Source organism: Hyposmocoma kahamanoa, unplaced genomic scaffold (genome assembly GCF_003589595.1).
Source record: "Hyposmocoma kahamanoa isolate Upper Pololo Valley unplaced genomic scaffold, ASM358959v1 67, whole genome shotgun sequence".
Lineage (NCBI taxonomy): Eukaryota > Metazoa > Arthropoda > Insecta > Lepidoptera > Cosmopterigidae > Hyposmocoma > Hyposmocoma kahamanoa.
In genome coordinates, this window is record NW_020653855.1 from 2,578,239 (window position 1) to 2,594,848 (window position 16,610).

At 36.2% G+C, this 16,610-nt stretch overlaps 1 protein-coding gene across 3 annotated transcripts in view; it reads left to right on the forward strand.

Annotated features, from left to right (window-relative positions):
* Nucleotides 1-15,485, forward strand: part of LOC113232176 (P protein-like) — a 96,335-nt gene extending 80,850 nt beyond the window's left edge. For 2 of the 3 annotated variants that reach the window (XM_026466814.1, XM_026466816.1), the window contains 11 exons: nt 1-176; nt 2,638-2,753; nt 3,267-3,405; nt 3,998-4,133; nt 4,897-4,994; nt 5,893-5,994; nt 7,774-7,867; nt 10,226-10,368; nt 12,678-12,788; nt 13,327-13,474; nt 15,047-15,485. The exon at nt 1-176 is cut by the window's left edge and continues 85 nt beyond it. In XM_026466814.1, coding sequence (XP_026322599.1) covers nt 1-176; nt 2,638-2,753; nt 3,267-3,405; nt 3,998-4,133; nt 4,897-4,994; nt 5,893-5,994; nt 7,774-7,867; nt 10,226-10,368; nt 12,678-12,788; nt 13,327-13,474; nt 15,047-15,225 — 1,442 coding nt within the window. In that variant the 3' untranslated portion in view covers nt 15,226-15,485. The remainder of the gene's footprint in view (nt 177-2,637; nt 2,754-3,266; nt 3,406-3,997; nt 4,134-4,896; nt 4,995-5,892; nt 5,995-7,773; nt 7,868-10,225; nt 10,369-12,677; nt 12,789-13,326; nt 13,475-15,046) is intronic. The other variant, XM_026466815.1, reaches the window with a different exon arrangement.
* The last annotated feature ends 1,125 nt before the right edge of the window (nt 15,486-16,610 follow it).

Here is a 16,610-nt window from a genome sequence, read left to right on the forward strand (position 1 = left end):
TATGCTCATCCCTGGGTATAGCAGTACTCTCCCTCTGCGGAATGAGACCCACCCTCCCCGAGGTGGTCTCCTGGCTTGATGCGGAGACTCTCCTACTCCTACTGAGCATGATGCTGTTGGTTGCCATCATCGCCGACACTGGACTGTTCGATACATTGGCCGTATTGGCTTTTGAGGTAGGTACAATCGTAACTTATTTGTAGTTGATAAATAACAATAAGTTGATGACGTCACAAATTATGCTAATCCAAATCAGATATTGTTGGCATCGCGTAGTTTTAAAGAACAAGTCTAAAACAACAGGTACGACCACATTACAATAAATACAGTAGAAGTTGTTAGCTAGCGTCAGACGCGTGCCAACTATAGGTCTCGAAAGACTTATCTGAGTTCAGTCCGCCATTTTCGCTTTGTGTGGTATGGTTGTGTCATTCTTTCGTGCAAATTCTTTAAAATCCTAAAAAAATGTGTTGAATGATAGCCGTACCAAAAATATTGCCCGTGGTGGTATTTCATGTCATCGGAAAGTCTTATTGTAATATATTTTCAATTTTTTGTTTATCGAAACTGTTTGTAGAAACGAAAGCTTATACCTCTGCAATGTGGTCGTTTATTTTTTGGAGAACTAAATTAATAACTCCAATTCGTCGTCATTCAGCAATTAACTGCTAAATGGCAGCACATTGATTGAAATTTCAATATAATATCAAAACATTGTAACTCGTATAATAGGTACTGAAGTTTCAAGTGTCAACAGACAGGGTAAATTATATTAACTATCCAGAAAAAGTTATTTCTGTTCAAATTTAAAACTACGACCATTCAATATCAAGATTTTGTGGAGTGTGAATTTTGACGACAATGGTTCTGATAGTAATCGAGGCTTATGACACTTCCATTGTTTTTTTTGTCCGTGGGTAAGACAAACGTAACTTGAATTTGAACCTGTTGAATAGACTTATCTTACTTGCCATAACCGCAACAAGAGGAATTAGGAATTAGATAGAATTTACACGCGTAGAGATGAACTTTTCCCTTCTGTATCGACTATGACTTTAAACAAAGACGTTCAGACCGGGAATAAAATTATAATTGGCGAAATATTATTAGCACTGATTCGTCTTATCGCTTCATCTTTAGAGTACAATAGGACAAAAGAGTGAGTCATCTCGGTAACGCACTTGCCATCTATATAGAGCAAACAAGTAGTTTTAACACTTTTACGCATTGGCACTTAATTCTGAACTTGGTAACCTTCATGCTGAATTAACTTTGTTGAATTAGTAAGAAAAGACTCGGCAGTCGGTGTTTTACGAAGTACGTAGTAGTTTAAAAAAAAAAGACCTGATGATTAATAATAATTCAAGACTAGATTTCAGAAAACGCGTTTAATGTACCCATGACTCGTACGATGAACCCAGATCATTAAGTCCATGTATGTTTTAAATAAAAGAAGTGTTAGTGGTTTTATTACCCTATTGTAATAGAAAGGACAAGTCGTTCTAAGAGATAACATTCATGGTTGCAAATAATATTTCTTCAACTATATCATTAGTTGTTGTCCGGCGGGAAAGATTCTCACATGGCCACCGGTGGTACATGATCGCCCTATTAACCAAAAAATATATCGAGGCGGAGTGCGCCACCGGGGAACACGGCGAAATTATGCTTTATCTCTTTCTAATTAACTATATCTTAATAACTTTCTAATTAAAAATTCTATTATCTTAAGCTTTTTTTGCCAGTTCTCTCTGTTTTAATACAATTTATCAGAAATAATTTCCATAATAGCATAATCTGTGCTACGCTACGACGGGAACGTTAAATTTAGCACTTTCTCTCAAGGCGGCAAGGGTTTCTTAGTATACCAAAGGTCAAGTGTTGTGTGACCACCGGTGGTACACTACGCCTGATGGACCAGCTGTCCGTGCTCCACCGGTACGCGCTGGTCTAAACGTGTTAAGGGAAGAAAAAATCTCCATCATATGGAAAAACTTCTCTATGTAGCAGTCATTTTTTTTTAATAACGCACGCACTCAACAAATTGCCCCGCACTACAACCACAAATTACACCCAAACTCACGAGAGAAATAAATGTAGGCCACACGAATATTTCTCCCGGCCCAGGAATCGATGACATGGTAACCGTTCGGCCACAGACGCAATTGAGTATTGAATTGCCATTACTCAATTTTTTTGAAATTTTCTTTGCGCCAACACCATATCGGTAACTCTACTAGCACTAGATCCACTGGCTCATTTTCGCAGTTTCGCTTTTTTATAATAATATTAATAATAAATTGCTAATTATTCTTTACATATTAATAAATAATATTATACATAACGTTTATTACACAATAGAGGCTTGATAATTAAATCGGTAGTTAGCAAAATGGAGGAGAGTTTAAGTGTCGCTAATATTATGCGTTGATGTCTTTTCATAATCAAAACGAACTGACATATCGTTCCATAGAATTTACCGTCCGCATCAAAATCATGATTATTTGTATTAGGATTAGAACTGTGAACTTTAGACTGATGTTTGTGTTTGACACTTATAGAACATATATATAAACTATAAAAATATATATATAAACGGTTATAGATTGTTAAAAATGCATTACTGTTATTTTCCAGGTGACAGGTGGAAGGACCTGGCCGTTGATCAACTGTTTGTGTTTCTTCACAGCGTTTTTCTCCACGTTCCTGGACAATGTTACCACTGTTCTACTTATGACACCAGTCACCATACGGTATAGTAGCATTATAAATAGATAAGCCAGCAATACAGAACGTTATAAAAACCAAGATTTTAAATATACAGAGGGGAATGAGCTTAATTTGGCGAGATTCATTACGATATTGCAGAAATACAGATAAAAGTAACCTGGCCCCGTGCTACAACTTGATCTGTATTATCAATTGGTCAACCTAAGTAGGTCAATATAATGCTAAAATGTGTTTCGCTTTTGAAGGGTAAGGGTGCTGGTGAAATTACCGGCACATGGGACTTGTCAACTTATGTCTCAGGGTGACGGGCGCAGTGGCAGTGCCCCTCAGATCTTTGCGATTTAAAGCTCTGAGTAGCAAATTTCGAGGACTCAAATAAACCCTAAAACGATGTCATTGATTCGGGATATCTCGCATTTGGTGATTTTGCTGAACATAAAGAAAGAACCAATAACCTAAATCTCATTTCGGACATAGTTCTTTAAGTTTCCACAACTATCTAGGAATATTGTGCTTATAGTGTACTCCATTTTCAGACTCTGCGAAGTAATGCAACTAAACCCTGTTCCTGTCCTGATGTCAATGGTCATCTTCAGCAATGTAGGAGGCGCAGCCACCCCTGTCGGTGACCCACCTAATGTCATAATTGCTAGCCATCCTGCTGCTTTGGCTGCGGTAAGTGACTTGGACTTATTTTGCACCGAATGAATCTGCCGTCTACATGGTTTCTTAGTTGCAATCAAGCGAAGGCCTCGAAACGTAAGCTGTCAAGGATTCTGTTCAGATTCTAGTGAGACCAATTCTCAATACGACGCATACAAAATGGCCGTCATTGACTTTTTTACTGTGGCAGTGCCACCCAGAGCGCCCGTCACCCTAAGACAAGTTGACAAATCGCATGTGTGTTTAATTTCACCAGCACCCTTACCCTTCAAAACCGGAACGCAGTAATGCTCACATTACTGCTTGGCGGCAGAAATAGGTAAGGTAGTAGTAGCAGTACTTCCTTAAACGAACTCTTATCTTGAAGAACTCTACTGCTACTTAAAATAATTGAACATGAATGAGTTGCATCTTCTTTTCCTTAACAAAAATATGTTCGGAAATCTGGAGTCTACCTTTCAATGTTTGGTAAATATCCTGTGTTAATTGCCTAAATACCTAGCCTTTAAGTATGGAAAACTACTTTTCAAATAGACGCGGAAATGTAGTGAGACTGCAATTCCTACTTGATATAATAAAAAAAATAAAACGTTTTTGTTTTCAGGGTATTAATTTCACAACTTTCACACTACACATGGGAGTGGGAATTCTGCTCGTCAGTGTCCAGACATATCTACAAATAAGATATATATTCAGGGATATGAACACTCTGCGTCATAGCGTACCCAGGGACATTCTCGGTGAGTGAAATGCAAATCTTGACCCTGATTTAAGGTGGCGCTGACGTTTGACATCATGTTCATATTTATTTTTATTAAATATTGTTTTTACTACCATAGTATTTTTACTAAAAATAAAATAGCATGATCCTTGTATCCTTGTTCCTTGATCCATAACAATTCATAAAAATCTACACAATATTACCTTGTTTTGTATCTTGTGTTAGTCGTTCGTCGTAGTCCAGCTAGTGGCCTCAAGATGGCAGCACGTTAGCAAAAATATTGAACTTTCAACGATATAACGACTGAGTAAAGTTTAAATTCCATTAACAGCCACAATATGTTTTTAAATTAAAAACGACCAATCATTATCAAGATTTCATAGTGTTTATCATTTGTTTGTGTGAGTTTTGGCGACTTCATTGGTTTTTTTTTCCGCCGTGATTATTAGAAACAAATCCTCAGAAGTTTATGTCGTCCTTGCTCAAAAGTCTATTTAGCACGCATTATCCTGATTCCCTACACTATCGACTATATTGGTTACACGAATACTTTAAAATGTATTTTATCCTCCATAATACGTCTTCAGTCTGTCTCCTTACATCAGTGGTCCCCGTGCTTCTTTCCTTTCTGGAATGTCACCGTGACGTCTGTTGTGTTGTTCTTATATCCGCCTTATCCTCGATCATGACCTCTTCTTCTTTCTTCTCTTTGAAAACGAAGACCAGAAACTTAATACGTCACAAGCTTTAACCCCATATTGTTCTTTTTGCTTTGATTTCAGAAATTCGCCAAGAAATTGCAGTTTGGCGCAGAGCAGCAGCATCGTTAACATCTTACTCCAAAGACGAGGATGTCGTTAGAAGAGCCTTGGAGAAAAAGGTAAAGTATATAGTATAAATATAATATACGTCCGATTGCAGGGTTTAAATCGTAACTTGGAAACAAATTTTTCATGTTTCATGTGTCATGAGAAACAGTCTTGTAAACAGTCCAAACATTTTGCTCAGCAAACATTTCGTATTTTATAATTCATTCAAAACGCCTGTAAGGTCCGTGAAGGAGCATTATGAAGAGTGATTTGGTACACACAAAAAATAATTGAATATCAATTAAATAAAAAAATAACAGTAGCTATAAAGGTACCTAACTGGGTGACGAAATACTTTCATAGATTTCTCATAGATGGCATTATGGCTAAAAAGTCGTTGAAAAACCAAACACAAAGATCCGACGACAAGCACATAGAAAAATTCGTGAGGTCCGCTGGTTCGTACCGTGCTTAGTTAGCAAAGCGTCTGGCATGGTTTGTTACGAGACGTCGGTTCGGATCAAAGGGATTTTTTTCTGAGTAATCGATCTTTGTATTAATAATTATAACGACTTAGCGGAGTAATTTCACAAAAAATAATAGAATATCAATTGAATAAAAAAATAAGAGTTAAATATTTCTTACACATTAAATTGCACTGATAGCATCATCTTTACTTGCAATTACAAAACATTTCTTCCAAATATACCACCGCAGTAAAATTGCTCACCATTTATATTACATTCTTGTGTATATTTATTAGTGAAATTTGTGGCCTACCACGAAGATTTAACGTTTGTTATTTCTTTGCGTCTATAATTTACATTATTATATCTAATATGGTAATTTTGAAAGCGTCCTGAAATGTCAAGGCTTCCCATAAAAAAGTCTACGTAAAACTTAACCTAATCACTCGTCGCATAATAAGGGCATAATGAAATATAAAAATAGACATTGGTTCATTTACAGGTTGCAAAGTTGAACACAGCACTATTGAGAAAGGAAACCGGGAAAGGAGCATCGAAAACAGACCCGTTGTTTAGTTCTACTTTAGCACAAATGAAACAAAAGGTATGTCAAATATTTAGGACCAAAATCCATCTTAGCGGAGAATGGAGGAGCAGTGGCGTATTTGATCCAAGGCCCAGTAGGCCCGAGTCTAGGGCGGCCAGATTTTAGGGGCGGCCAATCGTGACAAAAAATTAACTGATTATAACAAGAAATAACTCAAAGTACCAAAATATTCTAAAGGCGTACATTATGGCGGGCCGCACTGCACCGCATCGTATAACAATATTCTTCCTAAATCACTTTCGTACATTTTATGTATAAAACATAGATATGTTACATTATCTAGGTAATGTCACTACATCACTACATATTATCACTACCGCGTCTGTCTGTCTGTGTGATCGCGTTAAACTCAAAAACTACTGAACGTATTTTCATGCGGTTTCTACCCAATAGACAGAGTGATTCATGATGAAGTTTTAAGTCATTGACCTTGTAAGTCAATGGGTTTAAATTGTATAATTTATTTAGGTTTTTCTGTAAATTGGCTGAAATATGACGATAAATGTTGAAGATGTCGGAAAAAATCATGCCGGCTGGGCGCTTTACTGGCGTGCGCCCCTTAAACTAACACAGATAATTAATTATATCAAATCAATGTGCTAGAAAAATATTAAATAGTAAATTTCTGTATCGATTTCGATAAAAGTTGGCAATAAAGTAAATTTATTATGTAGTTTACCCGTATATGATGAGTGCTGCGAAATGGGCGACTGGTACTAACTACTGGAGCCTAGGGCGGTTAAAACTGCAAATGCACCACTGTGGAGGAGCAACAGAGCTCCGTTTGAAAGAGTTCCAGGGAAGTACTGCCTGCCACTTACCTATATCTGCCACCAAGCTATGATGTGAGCTATACTGCGTTTCGGTTTTTTTATGTTACCAAGTGTCGGGACGAACAAGTCGTGCGCCTGGTGATAAACGACAAGCCTGTCCATAACAGTTGTAGTACGACTCAGAGGTTTAAGAGTATACAACCTGAAATGGCTTTGGATGATTCCGCACTTTGGAAAAAATGTGTAGTAAAATTGAGAATATGCATTGATTAGTATACTGTGTGAAAACACGATTCCTTAAAATTTTCACGATAGAATAAAACACAAACTTACCTCGAATTGAATCGATGCAGGAGTTTACAAGCTTGACTGTGAGTAACGGTCTTTCTTATATTGGACAAACGAAGCGATGACGTCAAACACCGTCGCGTAAACAAGTCTGCAGTCTGCGAGCATACCATGGATAAACCTACACATTCAATGAAGTTTGACAAACCCCAGGTCCTTGCAAAAGAAGTCTGCGAGATGCCATTGAAATTAAAAAACATCCTAATTTCAACAGGAAAGATGGTTTCTCCATACCACCAGTTTGGGATCCAGTATTTCCTCTCATGAAAAATCCCGAACAGACATAAGACTGCCGTACTAATTAATATGTAATTCATTCTAATTTACATTATTAAGTAGTAATAAATTTATCTTAATAAAAATTCATTTTATTTCTAAAACAATGTAGCGTAAATTGGAATGTTTCTTTGTAAAATTTAAAATAAGGCATTTAATTAATAACTTTTGTAAGTATAGTGAAAAAATAGGGTGGTTTGCATTAATATTAGACATAACTGGTTGATGACTATGTACCACCTCAGCCAACCGTGACCGTGGGGCCTGTAAAGGGCCCGAAACGATGGTTTATTTGAAAAAACAAATCAACAGTCCTCTACTTTGTCCGGGCCTCTGCAATGTACTTTAAATAGCTACATTAAAACCTTATTTGTTTCAGTACTGCATCAGAGATAAGCCTCTGCTAATAAAATCATCGTTTTGCATTGGCTTCGTTATAATAGTTTTCTTCCTTCACGCCATTCCGGAATTACGTAAGTATTCTTTTTCTACATTGACTTACAAATAAATGGACGACGGGTCTAATGCAAAAACCACGAAAAAAATGTCCCAAGTCAACCTATTCGAAATTTAAATTGTTATGTCATCGCAGTATCGCGCTGTCCGTAGAACAAATGAAGACTAAAGCGGAGTGTCGCGCTCTGTATACGATTTTAGCGCCTTACAAGTGCGGACACTTTTTAGCGCGGACCCGACGTCCATATAATTGTAAGTCAATGTTTTTCTATTATTTTTTTGCATGAGAAGAAATTATCATGGATGTTGCCTTAGGTTAGGTATTTTTTTCACTCAGAATAGGACGCTTGTAAATTTGTTCATGTTTTAAAAATAAAATGTGTGTTTATGCTACATAGCAAAAGGGCCGCCTGTTGCACATTATCTTACTATCTTTATACCTAAGTTACTTTACCATACTTTTTCAAGTGTATGTATTGTACACTTCTTCCAAACACTCCAATAAAACGCCGTGTTAACCAAACTGATTTATTAAATTATCTATTCCTCCAACAATTTATATTAGAACTTTAAAATATACTCAACAAAATTTGTAACCACAAAATACCGTTATAATTCCTGACGAATCTAACTTGAACATTTGATGAGATACGAATGCATACATTTTTCTTTCACCTAAAGACATTGCCTCGTAAATGCCTTCTTTTTCAATTCCCGATATTTTTCGCAAGTACGGAACTTTAAAAGCAATGTCATTGGCTAGTCGAACCGGTAGATAAAGTGTTCGGACCAATCACAATCAACACCGACACGCCATCTACACGATTTTAAAATAATGTATGGAATAAGCTTATTTACCCTTATAATATTTAAATAAATAATTAAATAAACGGCTTGATGGATTTTGACATGGTGTCGCTAGATTCGTCTTGATTGGGGGTGTGTCATAGGCATAAAAAAAAATCGAAATAGTGAGGAGGAATATTTTTTATTTCTCCAACTAAATATTTTTGTCGGGTTTTGTTTTTTAAATAATTTTTAGGCTTGTTAATGATTGATCCTTTTTTCTGAGACATAACGTATATTAAGTCAATGGATATTTTAATCTGTTCTTGAGTTACGTAAAAAATGTTGTGATTTGTGTAAATTAACGTTTAGTTTTATATTGGGCCTCAAAATATCGTCTATTTTAAAAAGCGCATATTTACAATAGATCAATTTATATCATTGAGGATCAAATAAAATATTGCTGGAAATCAGTGCAACGAAACGGTTTAAAAAAGCCGTATGTTTAAGGCTGAGCAAGTCCCGATTGCACCAGTCGCGACGCGCGTGACGGTGAATTAGGTATTGCATAATTATATCAATTGTTTGATTTTTTATTATTGTCATTATCCATTTTAGCATCATGCCTCTCCCAAGGCCTTAAAGATTAATTTTGAATTTTTATTATTATTATTATTATTGTTCCTCTGTTGTTTTGTTTATATGCGTGTCTGTGCTTATGTAATAAACACTTATCTTTCTTTCAAATAAAATTATCCCATTTAAAAAACGACTAATCTTGTATAGTCTGCTAACTTTATATATTTTTCTCTTCTGCGATATTTTTTCGCTTTGACAAAACAGGACATTTTTATGTATTTATTTATTTATTTATTTATTCATTTATTTCAGGCAACTAAGGCCCATATAACAAATATCTTACAGACTAACATACATATTATTATTATTGATACATACCTTACAAACTAACATACATATAAAATAATATAAACTTATTAACTATTTACACGAATTACTATTCGGCGACGTGCGACGCAAACAAGTGTCATGTATCGTTCCTCTGAACCGCCGGAACATGACACCCTTCTTTTATTTTGTATTTTGAGGACATCGGGACACGAAGCTTAAAAGCGGGGCTGTCCCACTCAAGACAGGACGTATGATCACGTTAGGTACGCCCAATTTCACCAGGATGTGAACTATTAGTTACTTACTACTTTCGCAGTTGCATCATCCTTGAATATGTTAATTATTTTCTGTTAGTATTAAGTTTTGTTTATAACCGACTTTAAAAAAGGAGGAAGAGGTTCTCAATTCGACTGTATGTTTTTTTTGTATATATGTTACGCGATAACTCCGGCCGGCGTTTGTGAACCGATTTCGATGATCCTTTTTTTGTTGGAAAGAGGGTACCCCAGTAGTTTACCATTTAAAAGACAATATTCGACCTCTAAGGGCGAAAAACTAGGAGTTGAATGACTTTTAAGGTCGGGTTTTTTAGTGCTCTGTACTGATTAGTTATTTTGTTATCAATTCGCATTGTTGATTGTTCAATTTGTAAAAAAGAAATGCTTTATAATATTTTGCAGAAAGACTGTCGCTGGGATGGACTGCGCTCCTGGGTGCATTACTGCTTCTACTCCTATCAGAAACCGAAGATTTGGAGCCAATTCTGGCCAGAGTGGAATGGTCGACGTTATTGTTCTTCGCAGCACTGTTTGTGCTTATGGAGGTTAGTATCATAGTCAATGCACACACTTCGCTAAGAGTACAGAGTTGTCACATTATGTAAGTTGTACCTACAAGGTGCAAAACTTCATGTATTCATCGCAGTATTCTCATGCAATTTATATTCCGTTAGTGCATGTCACATACATAGCTAATTCTAGATGTTACAGTGTTGGGCAGTTAAGAGGGAGCAGAGGAAAAATTCCTAATCTTCGATTTGATTTTAGAGGGGTATATCCACTTTAAAGTTAAAAATAAAATATTGTATGAGTAGTTACTTACACGATATATTCTAGCATAGACATTAATCAGAAACATAAAACAATAAAGTTTCCTAGATAGATAAAAATCACGAAATGACCTCTAATTTTCACATTTTTTCAATTCATCCTCGAAATGCTACAGGTTATTAGGACAAAAATTAGATAATTAATTATATTTATGCGTGATCGACAACTGTCACCACGGATTTTTTTTAATCCCTTTAGTTTTAGAGTTATTCCGCTAAAACGAATTTGGTACTTTTAATGCGCAAAATTCAATATCTCCTGTCGCATGTCACGCGAACTTCAGGCATATATTTGTTTCACAAATTTAGGCGGAGCAAACGTCAAAACTTTTTTGACATGAGAGCTGTTAACATGTGAAGCCCTGCAACGGCAAGCAACTGCAGAAGACAGAGGTTTTTACTTACTTGTAGATTTTTATAACATTATACTACATTATTAACTTTTACAATAACATCAATAATGTGAAAATTAATAATGTAGTATAATGTTATAAAGTAATATATTAAGCAATCTGCAAGTATTATAGAAATAACATCAGCAAATAACTTTTATTGAGAAAGAACTACTTCTTAAATATATCATACCAAAACGAATTAACACTTTACCTTTGGAATTAAAGAAAAAAATAATACATGTAAATCTAAAACGTTCAATTAAAAATCACTTTAAGAAGTCTGTTAGACACTTATTAGGACACTTATTAGACATTTGTTAGGCACGGGCTTGGTCAATATCACGCGAGGGCAAAAATTGGTTTTTGTGTGCATTTTACGATATTTGTTGTTTTGTTTTTTTTTTTGCTATCGACATTCAAAATTATTTCGTAATGTTAGACACGTTATATCATAGGTTACTTTTCTGTCGTGCTTATTTATAGATTGTGCGGTACCCAGACAAACCGATGTAGGTTTAGGGGTGTCAAGAAATCACGTGATGTAATATTTTTTAAGTGTTTGGTGAAGTAAATAAATAAATATATATTAATACAAAGATCAAACACAGAGAAAAATTTATTCAATCGGGTTGGATACGAATTAGCCTCTTAAGCATACAAGCCGACTCTCCCAACTAAGTTACGCAACGAAACAGCAGATCCAACGAATTTTTCATCAGATCTTTGTTTTTAGTTTTTTAACGCCTTTTTGCCGCTGCGACATCTATGAGAAGACTATGAAAGTTTTTCTTCACTCAGCCAGGTATTTTTACAGCTATACCAGCGGCTGACTAGAGATGTCGCCTTAATAATTGTAATATCGATGCCTTACTTTCTCAAACTCATATCTTATAACGAGTGATTATTCGGATTCTATTTATTTTAAATTTCTTATCAAGGGTGTTAATTTGAATGCATTACTTTAAGAATAGGTAAAAGTCAGTGTGTGAATATGAAGGAAATTTGATGTTAAATCATCCTGCATATATACAATGCAATTTTAGCATTTCTGTGCTTTAAGATACGAGTGTGAGAAAGTGCGGCTACGATATGATATGAAGGTCCGCATGGTATGCTGAAGACGTTGGTTCGAATCCAGCTGGGTCTAATTTTTCTGTATTCGATCTTTGTTATTAATAATTATAACAAACTAGTGGAAGTAATTTCACAAAAAAAATTATATCATGGTAGTCTTTAGTAGCAGTAGAGCTCCTTGTGAAAGAGTTCGTCCAGGGAAGTACTGTCACCTTACCTATTTCTGCCGCCAAGCAGTCATGTGGACAAACTGCGTTCCGGTTTCAAAGGGTTAAGGGTGCTTGTGAAATGACAGGCACATGGGACTTGTTAACTGATGTCTCAGGGTGTCGGGCGCAGTGGCAGTGCCTCTCAGATCTTTGTGATTTAAGGGTCTGAGTGACACTGTAACTGTTAGGGACAGGCGTGACGCTTACCACCAGACACACGACTTGTTCGTCCCATCACTAAGTATTAGAAAAAAAGGAACAAAGTAAAACATCGTGGCAGTCAATAAACTTCTTATTACTTTCTATTATGTCAACCCGCAGCTATGTATGAAATACGCTTTTTCAGGCTCTCTCGAAACTTGGATTAATTTCATGGATTGGGAAGCTAACAGAAGCGCTCATCTTGCAAGTCGGCGAAGAATCGCGTCTGGCTGTAGCCATCATGCTCGTTTTATGGGTGAGTGTTCACTTATTACTAATAATAATAATAATATTATAACACATACACCCATAGCCTAGGGAAAGTTTTGGAATTGTTATAGACAAGCATGTCGCTTACCATCAGGCCCACGACTTATTCATAAAAAAACACACGTATAATTCTTTTTAACCGACTTCAAAAAAGGAGGAGGTTGTACGTTCGGCTGTATGTATGTGTTCCGATTTCTCCGTCAATTGTGGACCGATTTTGAAAATTCTTTTTTGTGTGAAAGGGCATACTCTGGAGGTGGTCCCTAACGCCGACGATGCTGTTCCGGGTTCGTTTCGGCTATCACAAATTAAAAATATATTTTCCGCAAATAAAAGTCGACTTATCACTTGACACAATATATCTAATCAACAAATCGCCGTTACCATTACAACCAGGAAAAGTCCCATTGTCAACAAGAAGTCAGAATCTGATGAGGGAAATCGAAAAAAGCCGATATGCAAGCTTTTGAGGTCGGTATTTATTTTTTTAATGAAAAAGTTACAATTATTGTGTATTTTTTTAGGTATCAGGCCTGGCGTCAGCGTTCGTCGACAACATACCACTAACAACTATGATGGTCCGAGTTATAGCTGCCCTGGCTGACCCGACTGGGCTTGCCCTACCTCTAGCGCCTCTAGCTTGGGCCCTCAGCTTCGGCGCTTGCCTTGGAGGTATGAGATGTCTGATAAATATATTGTTTTTGATTTTTCATACAAATGTAAGTGCGTATTTGACCTCCATCTCACCTGATGGAAAACGACGATGAGGTGTGACGATGGAGCATGTACACCTAAATAATGCCTATTCACTCTCGCCTTGAATCGGTCCAAGTCGTAACGTTCAGGGAACACGTCTGCAGGCAAGAAATTCCATTACATAGCCGTTCGCCATATAAACGTGCGAATCTTTGGAATATCCACAACATAAGGGTGGAACCCAAGCCTATGTTTAGTCACCCGATGGAAAGGGGAAGGCGGAATTTAATCGTGTAATTCCATCGCACACTCTCCGTGATATATCCTGTAAAATACCGATAAGCAGGCAACTTTACGGCGGTGTTCAAGGCTCTGCAGCTTCGCCTCTACTAATTCCGAGTAACCTGTGAGCCTAAACGCTTGTCAATTCAATCCAAGGTGGCCAGTTGGTATGTACCATAGACATCCCGAAGGCGGCAGCAGTACTCCGTCACGACCGCACTTGGGCATGATACAGCTGAATCAACTGTGTCGGTGTAAAGTAACGCCTCACCCTGGAAAGGACTCCAAGCTTCCTTCCTTCCTTTTTGACCATGGATTCAATGACAACAACAATAAATTATGACAACAATGATCATATAAACCACTAATAACGTATTCCAGAAGGTTTAATCGGTATCAAAATAGTTTATTATTATTACTGACAGCACAAAACAGAACAATAAACCATAATTCTGTGAAAACATTTTTGGTTTACGTAGTGAAGCACACGTTCGGCTTAAGGGTGAGGCTAGACGAGCGTAATTTTGTGAGTTCTAGTCGCGTTCTCTGGTTACATAGTTAACGTGTCGCGATAATAAAATAGACGACTCGGTTCTCATAAATTTATTGTATAATGAGGCAAAAGAGAAGATAAACAAGACAAAAATGAAGGCTGTAACAATAAAAATAAGAGTATAAAACACAGGTACAATGATATCAAAACACTCCCTACTTAAATTGCTTACAAAACATGCGTCAAACGGTAAAAAGTTAACGTAAACTTACCCCAAAAGGCCGTATTTTCTACAAATATTAGTTAGGTTACTTGATTTTAATAATATTAGATACGTTACATGATTTTAATTGAAAACTGTTAAAACTGATCAGAACCCAGAGTGCTCGCTTCAGACATTTAGTCGAGAGTGACGACGGAACGAAGCAAAGTTATAATAACGAGACAAAAGACATAGGAACAATTCAAAATTTCTAAAGTAAGTGACCAGAAACCAGAGAAAAGGGTGATTAAAAGGTGGAAAGACGATGAAAGAGATTACATCGTCACAAACGTTCGACTGAAATCCGGTTGGGGCGCCAGACGAACGCATTTTATTCAGTTGCTTTTAAACGTTTTGTACATTGTATTTGAGTCATATAGTGTTGTGGAGCAAGAAGCGTGTCTACTCACGCACATCCAAAGTGACCACTTCCTACTACTACACACTTCCACTAGTTTGCCATTCCGTGATGCGTCCGCAATAAATAATGTATGTTAACCCCTTTTCGCAGGTAATGGCACTCTAATCGGCGCGAGCGCTAACGTGGTCTGCGCAGGAGTGGCCGAACAGCACGGCTACAGATTCACCTTTCTACAATTCTTGAAAATCGGTTTCCCTATAATGATAGGCAATTTGCTCGTCTCATCGGTCTACTTGTTGTTCTGTCACTGCGTATTGCAGTGGCATTAGAGATGAAAGTAATGGTCTATTCGTCTTGAGAATGCAGTTCTGACCTCCTTGTCATAACTAACGTAATCGTCATTTTTATCGAAATTTCATCTTGGTTCAACGAAACGAGATCTTCAACCCCCTGTAATCGATTGTTTTTTATCTTATTTAGTTTTATTGTTAAGAGTCTATACTACCTCAGCTCGAATTTCAATTTTTGTTATACTAATACGGTTCATTTTGCTGCGGCAGGGACACTGGCTTTATTTCAGATTTTCTTACAAACAAAATTAAAACCATTTAAAAAATATATATCGTTTAGTATATTGCACTGCTATTACAATAGTGTTGTAACTCAAAATATGTGAAATTCTAGATTATACTATTGCTGAACGTAAAATTTTATTCTCTACATGTCAATAAAACTTCCGTTAAAATATTGTAAGAAACAATTAAAATAAATCTCCTTAACTCAAAATGAGACAAAGTTTTTGCGAACTAGTTCTAGATAAAACAGTCTTAATAAATAAGTTTCTAAAAAATATTAAGTTATTTATTTCTTTTATTTGGCAAGTAGGGAATTGTTTAGATGTCTGTAATAAATAAACTTTAACCTATACATAAATTTTAATAATATTTCGCTGGATGTGAGTAATTCGTTTCTCATCGATTCTGAAAAAATACACTTTTTGAGTTAATACACTATTGTATTAACAGTGCGATATGTTCTATTTCGACACATCCGAAGAACAGAGTCCGATGTGATTATATAACGAAAAAAGAATAAGAACGTTAAGAGAATAATTTCGTTATTCAAACTAAGGCCTGCTGTAAGGTGTTTAGAGAATTTATATATCTTATTTCGTTTCGGAAATATAATATCGAACAACACTCGATCTGACATCCACAGCGAAGAACAACGACCGAAACGTACTATGTCCTGACAACGAGTAGTCTTGCACATAGATCTTTGTTCTACGGATGAGTCGATTTACTTCAGTTGATATAAAAAAAATTGATATAATATGTAACGAACCTATTGAATACAGCGGTTTTCTTATAAAGTTTCGAGGTAAGTTTGTGTTTTTTTCTATTGTAAAAATATTTTACGAATCTAGTTTTCACACCATAGTAACGAGTATATATCCTCAATTTTACTATATATTTGATTCAATACTTTCACTCAATCAACCAAAGCCACTTGAGGTTGTAATAGACTCTTAAGCAAAATCAGCGTAAGTGACTTTTTTTTGGTGACAATATCTCGAAAGTTACCGAAACGCAAATTATGCGTTAGTTATGACAAGAAGAGCAAAGTTTCTACCGCATTACGTGCGTGTTTTGGAAGGAAAGTGCTATATGTCCATCGGAAATTAAACCAAATTTTCCGGACCAAAATCGCGTAC